General features: G+C 48.5%; 1 protein-coding gene across 1 annotated transcript in view; it reads left to right on the top strand.

The window, feature by feature from the left end:
- Positions 1 to 4467: 4467 nt before the first annotated feature.
- CD164L2 (CD164 molecule like 2) overlaps positions 4468 to 10163 on the top strand; it is a 42708-nt gene continuing 37012 nt past the window's right edge. Inside the window, exon 1 of the mRNA XM_066638763.1 lies at positions 4468 to 4810. Within this exon, the coding sequence (XP_066494860.1) occupies positions 4468 to 4810 (343 nt within the window). The remainder of the gene's footprint in view (positions 4811 to 10163) is intronic.

The raw sequence follows: 10163 nt of genomic DNA, 5'->3' as shown, positions 1-10163 counted from the left end.
TACCATGCCATGGGTAATCCTACCTTTGCGACACTCAGTTCCAGTGGAGGGCTGACACTGCATCTCAGGATCAGGACCTCAATGTTTTTTACCATTTTCTATCACTTTTCACACCAACAGTAGCAAATATAATAATTTTGGTGTCCCTCCCTGTCTTGTCACAGCTCCTCCCCACTGGGCCTTGTGCCCGCTTAAGGCCAATTAGTTTTCCTTGGTTGACTCACCAGTACAGCACACAAAAGTCAGAGTCCAAAGTCAGTAAGTCAAGTCGCAGTCCAAGGTCAGTTTGTCAGCCAGTCCAACCAGTCAAAGGTGCCAAGTCACAGTCCAAGGCCAGTCCCTCCCCACATTCACTCCTCCCACAATCCTTTCTATCTCAGATGCTCCTTATATCCTGAGGGATCTCCTTTAGCCTCTAGTGACTGCAGCTGTGCAGCACACCTCCAGCTACCACCTGGGCCTTAATCCTGCATTCACTTAGAGCAAGGGGCACTGTGGACACCACATCCTATCTCCTCGGTAATATCTTCCGCGATGTCACTACACTCCCTTGGGTGTCCCTCCCTTGGGTGTCCCTCCCCTGCCCCCCCTACACTGTGAGTTAGTGAACATTACTCTGAGGGCAGCTGTTTGTTATTTTGCAAGTGAGTGAAGTGTGCAAAGGAATGCAAAGCAAGAGACAACAATAGCTAAAGGAGCAGCTAAGGTTGTCTCAGACTTTGTGTAGCTACCCCTGTGGGCCACAAATTTTTTAGCACCGGTGCCCACTTTTTAGAATGACAATCTGTCAGAGCCCACCAGAAGTGATGTCGTTAACCTGGATGCAATGTGATGGCCAGAAGTGGCATCATCAGTTTAGGCTTCAAACCTAAGCTGTGATCAGCCAAAGGTCCCATTATATAGTGCGCCTGTGCGGTTATTTTACTTAGCTTGGAATTCAAACATTCCAGCTTGGAAGTCAAAGCAGAGGGCAGACTTGGATCCTTCTCCAAGCACGCAGCCCTCCTCCCTTTCCAGCGTCCCATCTTCAAATTTATTCAGGGCAAAGCACCAGGCCTCTCTCCCACCTGGAGCCTGCACTGCCCAGCAGCTCTGTACCCTGTATTTTCAGTTCTGTATTTTCAATGGTGGCTGAGCAACGTGCTGTGTGACCCACCTGACATTAGCTCACAACCCACAGTTTGAGAAACACTACCTGGCCCGAGAAGAGAGATTTTACAAGCATTACCAATTCTACCATTTGAATCATTGCAATTTACACTGTTGTGTCAGTTTTCTGGAGGTGCAGCTATTAGCTTGTTGTTTGGTGATAGCCCCAACAGAGGAGCAGCAGGTGCAGAAAGGTCTGGACAGAGGGTGTCAAACAGCAAGGCTTTGAACCCTATAGGATTCCTCATCAGGGTAAGTGTCAAGCAAAAGAAGAGAAGGGCAAAATTACAGCATCATGTTGTAGGTTCCCCAGTAGTCTATGTCAGGGGTGTCAAACATAAGGCCCACAGGCCGAATGAGGCCCCCAGAAGCTATTTATCCAGCCCTCATTGTAACTGGGTTCTCCCAGCATGATAATTGGGCTCTCTCATATCTTGAAAATATAAACAAGGTTTGCACATTTTCTCATCCGTCATTTGCAGCTCATGAGTTTCTGTGACAGAAACTTATTTCTGGCCAACATCTGCTTAATGATGTCACTTTCTGCTTTATGATGTCATTTTAGGCCTTCAGAAGGCACCATGAATGCTAACTTTGGCCCTCTGTATGAAACGCATTTGACACCCCTGGACTATGGTTTCTTAAAACATTGCCTCTGAATGGCCCACCCCTGGGTCTGATTGGCTTGAAATCACACCCATCCACCCCCCAAGCAATTGACAGTGACACCATGGCCAGGTGCTTCACCACTGCCACATAGGTGAATAGGGAGGGTCCCACAGGGGTGGGAGACCCCGAAGAAATGTTTTGCATTGGGCCAGCCCTGAAGAGGGACTTTTATTCTCAAAGGAGGAGAATCAACTCAAGTCAAATTAGGAGCAGACCTAGTGGGGAGGGCTTTTCACCCCTGATGAAAGCATTCTCCTCCTCCTCCCCCTCCTCCTCTTCCTCTCCCCCTCCTCCTCTCTTGAGGACTGCAACATCAATTGATGACTTGCATACATGACAGAGCTATTAGTGATCAAATTTCATGTCACATAATCCTTTCCAAGGGCAGCGTTGGCGCTTCCCAGGCTATAAAAATCAAGAACCTTGAAAAGCTTCTTGAAAAGGTATCTAAATCAGTATCGCTTACACTCGCTAGTGGTGGCTCTCTAGGAATTCAGACAGTGAGGGATCTGTCCCAGTCCTACTTGGAAATCCCAGGGACTGAATGTGAGACTTTTAAAATGCTAAGCAGCCGCCATTTCCCTGATCTATGCTCCCCTCTTGAAGGCTAAAAATGGGACCCAAAGATACACGGTCCCATTCCAACCTTATTCTGCCTTCATAATAGAATAAAGGCCAGATGGAAATTAAATCAAATGAAATAAATAAAAAGCACACACAAGGCTGGCCCATCCATGAGGCCTACTGAGACAGTTGCCTCAGGCAGCAGGTTGGTGGGGAGTGCTTGTTTCTGACTTGCCTCCAATGTTCCTCCTTCATCCACTCCCTGGTTTCGCTGCCAGGCAGCAGGTGTCCAGGAGTCCCAAAAGTACCAACAGACACCATCTCAAGTAGCACTGGTTGATAAACACTGAGTTAGTACATTAGAGAGTGGAAGGAGCAGAGGCTGGCACTTCATGGGGTAAGGGGGGGCAGTATTTGCCAGGAGGTCTTGGGCCAGCCCTGGATAAATGTGTGAATTATCCTAGGATTCCAAAATGACCTGGGCGTTATCCTTAAACCACTTTACCTTATCTCAAAAATGGCAGTCCAGATGGGACAAAATAGCTACACAGAATTCCTGTCCAATTATTTTATTATTTGAAAAAATTATATCCTGCCTTTCCCATGCCGAAGCAAATGCAAGTACAGTAGATGATCATACGTGACAATGGCACACATGGGATTTTAAAAATCACATGTACACCCGAAAAGGAGGCTTTTGGATTGTAAGTTTTGCAAGATAACATGTATAGGTGCTGCTTGTGGTTTTGTATATAACTTTTTATTTTAAATTGCATTTGTTATAAGCTGCATTGATTTTATGGAGAGGTTGTAGAGCAAAAAACATTTGAAATGGATCGATGCTCCAGTCTGCCATGGGCTTCTCAGCACCTTAGGCTACAATCCTATGTACATTTACCTGGGAGAAAGCCCTATTGACTATAATGGGACTTACTTCTGAGTAAACATGCATTGGATTGTGCTGTTGCTCCACAAATAAGAAGAGCCTGAAGGATCAGGCGAAAGGTCCATCCAGTCCAGGGTGACCAGATACAATGGAGGACAGAATGCCTTTACCTTAAACACTGCATAGAAGAGGAAATTTTAACAGATGCAGCTCAGCATGGAAGGGTTCAAAAAGCTGCACCTGCCAAAATTCCCTCTTCTATACAAGGGTTACAGGTATAGGCACTCTGTCCTCCATTGGATCTGGTAACCCTGATCCAGTCCAGCTTCCTGCCTCTCTTAGTGGCCCACCAGATGCCTCAGGGAGCACACAAGACAACAAGAGACCTGCCTCCTGGTCAGGGCCTAGGGGAGGGGGGGGTAAAGGGGGTAATTTGTACCCAGGCCCAGGAGCCAAAGAAGGGGGCCCAGAACTTTCCTGGGATCTGAATCTGCTGGGGACACTACCATGATTGGGGATACTGGGGACACTATGGATGCCACATGGCTGGGTAGACCTGGGCTCCAAAGACTTTTCCAGCTGTCTCTACCCTCCTGTCACCCTGTTTCGCCCCTCCCTGCCCTATTCTGCTGGTCTGTCTCCACCCCCCTGCTCTTTCACCCCTCCCCCTTTGCAAAGGGCCCCCCAAAAAACTTTGTACCACCTGATAAAATTCCTCTCAGAGGCCCTGCTCCTGGCGCCCTCTCTCACACCCAGCATTCTGAGGCAGCCTACTTCTAAAACCAGGAGGCCGCACATACCCATCATGGCTTGTAACCAGTGATGGATTTTTCCTCCAGAAATTTGTCCAACCCCCTTTGAAAGGCATCGAGGCCAGATGCCATCACCACACCTTGTGGCAAGGAGTTCTGCAGACCAATTGTGCAGCCCATACCTGCACAGGAAACGTACATCACATGTGCCTATATTTGCACCACAGTCATTCCTGCCCTTTCCAGTGGACTCTGAGAGGGCAGTGGAGAGAAAAAAAGAAGCACTCTGCACATGCTCAAGAGACCATTCTTGCTTGCATGAATTCCTCTTCCGTATTCCGCTCCAGGGTGGGACCTGGCCCAGGAAATCTCAAGGCAGAGCAGGGGCTCACATGAAGCCTGGGAGCTGCTGGAGGCGGTGGGCAAGTCCCCGCGCATAGTGCGCGGATGCGCAGAGAACAAAAGATGAGTTTGGCAATGGCCATGCTCTTTCTGCAGGGGGTGGGGCTTGTGGGGCCCCGCCCCTGGCAGCACACCTGCCTGCCCCACCTCTCTGGGATCCCTCCCCCCCTCCCCGCGCTGGTGCCTGCCTGCCTGCCTGCTGTTTCCCCGGAGCCGCGGATCACTTTTCAGTGGCTCGCCCTTCCCCAAGCGAGCAGCCGGGCCGGGCGAGCGCCTCTGCCCAGGAGGGACGGCCGAGCCATGCCTGCTGCAGCGCACGCCCGGGAGCTCCGCGCCGCGGTCCTCTGCGCCCTGCTCTACGCGCACGGCGTGGTCCTGAGCCAGGCAGGTGGGTCAGCTCCGCGGGCGCCTCCGCCATCGCCCCCGCCCGTCCGAACCGTCCCCTCCCACTCTGCGTGGAGCGAGAACAGGGTGCCTTACCTCCCCCCTCCCCGCTCTGGCTACACTCCTAGGTAGCCAGAGTGTAGCAGCCAGACTTCCCAGGACTTTCCGGGAAGTAAGCCCCATTGACTATAATGGGGCTTACTTCTGAGTAGACATGCCTCGATTGGGCTCTCTTTCGCTTCCCGGGGGTGTGTGTGTGTGTGCAAAGTTTTGACCGACTCTGACCCCGGGCCTTGCCTTGGAGTTGGGTGCCTGCCCAGATCTGCCTTTGCAACTATATGATCCACCCAGGGAGGGGGAGGAGAGCCTCTTTCCGGGCAGGGCAGCCTTGCTCAGGTCTGCTGCCGGGGATCTGGACCACTCTCGTGGCTCTTCAGCACGGGGGTCCAACCTGTTTCATGCCAAGACCCCAATAAATAAAGTAGGAGACTAGGGGCCCACTGCCAGTCCTGTCCTCACCCCTCCCAGGACCTGATCCGCCCCCCGTTGCTGCCCATGCTGTGCCCGGGCCTCCTCCTACCTCTGGTGCCATCACAACAACCCTGCGAGGGTCAGCCTTAGGAGCTCCAGGGCAAGACAGCTGGAATAATCTGTGCAGGATTATGCCAAGAACTCAGTTTTGAGAAGGCAGTGTCATGACTGGACTGGATCCAAGCGCAGGCTTTGCAAGTGTGCCACGACTCCCCAAAGGAGGCTTTACGACCCCATTGGGGTTTCATCCCGCAGGCTGAAGGACACTGCTTTGGTAGATGGTTTTACTAAAGTTCTTTTTTTGCCCTTCTATTCACCAGTCCAAAGAGCAGCCCCTTTGTCATCTCTCTTTCTTGCCCTTTCTCTCTGCTGTGTACTTTTACAGGGGAGCCCCCTCCAAGCTGGCACTGAGGTGCCTGCTCAAACTGTGATTGTTTAGCATTGTGTTAAGGTCGACTGTTGATTCTTCTAGGTCAGTATAGCCTGCACTGGCTGATGGAGGCTCTCCTGTGTTTCTGGCTAGGGCCTTTCCTAGCCCTGTGTGGAGATGCCAGCAGGGCAGGACCCTAAAAGTAGGTGTCTTCCCACTGGGCTGCGAATTTACTCTTACCCCTCCTTCCTCCACAGACTTCGGGACAGTATGCATTGCTACCTCTTAATCTTCACAACAGAATTAGGAGCATAGGCTAGGCAAAAAGATGGTGATGGACCTTGTCACTCAGTTCAGCAAGGCTTTGAACCCAGTCCACCCCCCCCTTGAACATTAACACTTGATGAGTTCCACCCACATCATTCTGTTGCTTTGAATTGCTTGTCACTTGATGTGCTGCCTTTCAATGAAGTCAGTTGTTCATTCGGCTCCTATTCACCAAGGGCTGATTCAGGCACATGGTCCAGCATTATGGCTCTACGTGTGGTAGTGGGATATGCTTGGGAATGCATGCGTTTACCACTGTGAAAATGACCATGAGTGAGCTGAGAATTCACACATGCCAATGGCTGTGTAATTAGACCAGGGGTACTCAAACTTTCAACTTTAGGGATGCTGGACCTTTAACAAGTGTATAGAAGAGAGAATTGCAGCAGGTGCAACTTGTCATCTGAATTAGACCAATATCTGTGATCTAACCATACTTCTCTTAGGATGATGGGGTTATGCAAATTATTCATCCATTTCTATGTGGGCATCCTTGAGCTCATTTATGTGTGGCTACATGAACATGTTCCCATAGGGCAACCCAGTAGCATAATTAGAGGGGGTGCAAAGTATTCAGTTTTGCAGGGAGTCTCACCACAGCATGCAAGCAGCCTCTCTCTCTCCCCTTTTGAGCCATTCCGACCCTCCCCACCGGATATTGCTCTGAAGGGGCCTGTAGTGAGGCTGTTACACGCTGTAGTGAGGCTCCCTCCAAAACGTAGTGCTTTGCACCCCCTCTAGCTATGCCACTGGGGCTATGCCTACTCTCTACCAGGTGTATTGTCTTCAGTTAAAACTGGTCCAAATACCTGGATCAGCCCTAAGTGGTTTGGAATCCAGTCATGTCCTTCAAACTGTGAACAGTTCCTGCAGAACTACTGCAACATGTGCAAATTTCACTTCGCATGCATGCACACCTACTGCCCTTCTCCTGTGAATATGAGTATCAGTTTACATGCCCGTGACATGATTTTAAAATATGTTCAGCATGCAGGTAGCGTGTTAATTCTCGCATGCGGGAGACTTGAAGGGTGGAGTTGGGCTCAGTTCAGTTCTTTAGTTAACACTTTTAAGTACCCAGTCCCCAGCATTCAGTCTAGGCCAGTGGTTCCCAAAGTGTGTGTTGGGACCCACTGGTGGGTTGTTACCTGATTTTTGGTAGGTTGCCAAGGGGTGATGGAAAGATCAGATAACTAAGGGCCTGATCGTATCCAACTTTCCAGCTCCGGTGCAGCATCAATGCAGCCCTGAGGTAAAGGAACAAATGTTCCCATAACTTGAGGAGGCCTCTGTGACTGCCTCCTCACCAGGGCCCTAATTGCCTCAAGCCCTGAGGCTGTTCAAAAATCAGACACTGTAGCTGCTGACTGCCCTGCAAAGAGCTCAGCTCCTGCAGTTTGCAAGCATGTGTAAATATAGGGAGATAAATGCTTGAGGGTCTTTTTCCTGTTTATTATTACTTATTCATTAATAAGTAAAATATTATTTATTTCTAGACCTTCTTTTTTTAAAACTCTGGTAAACCCAGGTAGGTTTCGATAGAGCGTTGTTTTTAAAAGTGGGTCCCGGTGCTAAAATGTTTGGGAACCGCTGATTAGGCTGTTTTAAACATTGCTTCCTTATCACTTGGGGAAAAACAGTACATGAATTTCTATGTCTCCTTCTGCTTTGGACAGGTGTTTTCAGTTATTGGACTGGTGAGTTCCATTTGGGTGTGGATTCTTTCCTGAATGCTGGTTGACTGGGGGAAGAAACTGTGATTGTTTCTCCCTTCCTGGTTTTGTAACAACCACATAGGAGAGGCTGATGTGGGAGAGAGGAGGAGTTGACAGCTCAGTGGTAGAACACTTCTTTTGCATGCAGAAGGTCCCAGTTTCCATCTCTGAGTGGGAAAAGCCCCCATTGAAAAGCCCCTGCAGGTCAGTCAGACAGATCAAAAGCCTGATTCAGTCTAAGGCTGAATTCACATGGCTTGTCTCTCTGCCCACCCCATAGTTGTTCATGCCCAATAGTCATACATGATTTGCTTAGTTGTGTGCCTCCTTCTTTTGGTCAGAATTCCAGCTGGTATGTTGTTCTTGGATCTCCTAGGGTGGCAGTGGGCAAAGTAAGGTCTTGGAGAATAAGTGCATGTATGTCAAGGTGGACATGATCTCCTGAAAGAGAGAGAGCGCTAGGCATATGAAACACAGGAAGGGGACATTTGCCTTTCTTGGGGGCAAAGGCACATCATTTAATGCAGTGTTTCTCAAACTGTGAGTCAGGACCCACTCGGTGGGTCATGAGCCAATTTCAGGTGGTTCCCCATTCATTTCAATATTTTATTTTTATTATATGAGACTTGATGCTACTATGGTATGTATTGCATTGGGGAAATGTTACAGATCTGTACTTTTAAAGGCTACTATGTACAGTATATGCTTTTACCAATGATAGTAAACAGGACTTACTTCTGGGTAAGTGTGGGTAGGATTGCTGCCTAGGATTGTTAAAAACTTTTCTGCCTGATGATGTCACTTCTGGTCATGTCATCACTTCCAGTGGGTCCCAACAGATTCACATTCTAAAAAGTGAATCCGGGGCTAAAAGTTTGAGAACCACAGCTTTAATGACTTCACCCGCAGAATTGCAAACTTCTTGACTGAGATTACTGGGAAAAGCTAATGGGAGTTATGCTCTTTGCTTTAGATTAGAACATTTTATGTTCATTGTTAGTTGCCTGGAGCCTTTTAGTTGAAAAGGCAGGATATAAATGTTTTAAATAATCATCACATGCTAAAATATAAAAAGTAAACAAGCAGAGAAAAAAGCACAACAGAGTAACAATTTATTGGTTTATTTTGCTGGGTAAACTGCTTTGTGAACTACGCCTGTTGAAAAGTGGTATATAAATATTCTTGATAATAATGATTGTTTTTCAGGCCATGCTGAAAGGGTACCAGAGAAGATTCAGTTTGTAGCTCAGACACAGGAAGGGAGTTCCAAAGCTCTGGACAAATGTGAGCAAGAGCTTGCTTACCCTGCTGTAAAAAACCTCATTCCATGGGTGCTAAACTTTAACTTTTAAAATCCAAAATTACAAATCAAATGTTTTCAACCGCAGCAGCGTTTCTTGGAAGGATTACAAGAGGTGGGACAACTGGAAGGCTGCTTTCCCTGCAAGCCTGAACTTCTTAACAGCTCTGTGGAAGGGGAGATTTGCCAGGAGCAGCTTGCCCTGCAGGGGTGAGACAAGCTGGCACCTTCCTGCATTCCTCTTCCGCACAGCTGTGGAAGGTAGGAGACCCTGCCATCTTCTGCCTTCAATCACCCTGAAAACACAGTAGGGTGAGATTGTGTAGGACCAGTACAGCCCATGAGCCCACAGGCGGAACAGCCATGTCCGAGTGAACGGTCAGGCTTGCAAATAACTTTTGCAGCGCAGTTCAGACCCAGTTGACTTTGCTAGGAATGGGAGTTTCTCCCACACAAATGTGCCTGGGTTTGCAGCAGTCATTTGTGCAGTACCAACACTGATAATTTGCAGTCCCATAAATGGTAAAGAGGGGACCCTTTGCTATACATTGCCTCCCCCCATAGGGATTGGCTTAGCACGAGGTTTGTTGCCTCCCACATTGTTGGATGTTGGACCCATCTATGGGGCAGCAGTAACAGATTGGTAGCAAGCTGGAACAGTTGGGTGCTTATTTTCCCCCTCCTGTGGTCCAGTGTCGCATGCCAGGGTTTGGGGCTCATCGGGTGAAGCGCAAGTATCTGTGCCTGTGCCGTGATAAAAATAACTCGACTCATTAAAAAGAGAAAAGAAAGAACCTGCTGCAAATCTTGAGCACAAAGTCCTACTTTCTCATTGGTTACTGTACAAGTCTCTCACTGCTAGGCAAAGTGCTGGAGCTCTGTATCCATGGCAATAGACCCAACTGCTTTTCAACATGGAGAGGTAATTGGTTAACTTTAAAAATAAAAAAAAGTGAAGAAAAAGTTCCTGTTAACAGAAAAAAAAACTCCCACACTCTGTTGGCTCCTTGCCCGTAGCTTGCTGACAGGTTGCCTCAAAGAGAAATGCGTGCTGCCTACTGACAGTGACGTCCCACTCTGAAATCCTTTCCCGGGCTTTGGTGTGCCTGCTTTG

Source organism: Tiliqua scincoides, chromosome 10 (genome assembly GCF_035046505.1).
Source record: "Tiliqua scincoides isolate rTilSci1 chromosome 10, rTilSci1.hap2, whole genome shotgun sequence".
Taxonomy (NCBI): Eukaryota; Metazoa; Chordata; class Lepidosauria; order Squamata; family Scincidae; genus Tiliqua; species Tiliqua scincoides.
Note: the sequence above shows the minus strand (reverse complement) of the source record. Positions and strands in the feature narration are given on the sequence as shown.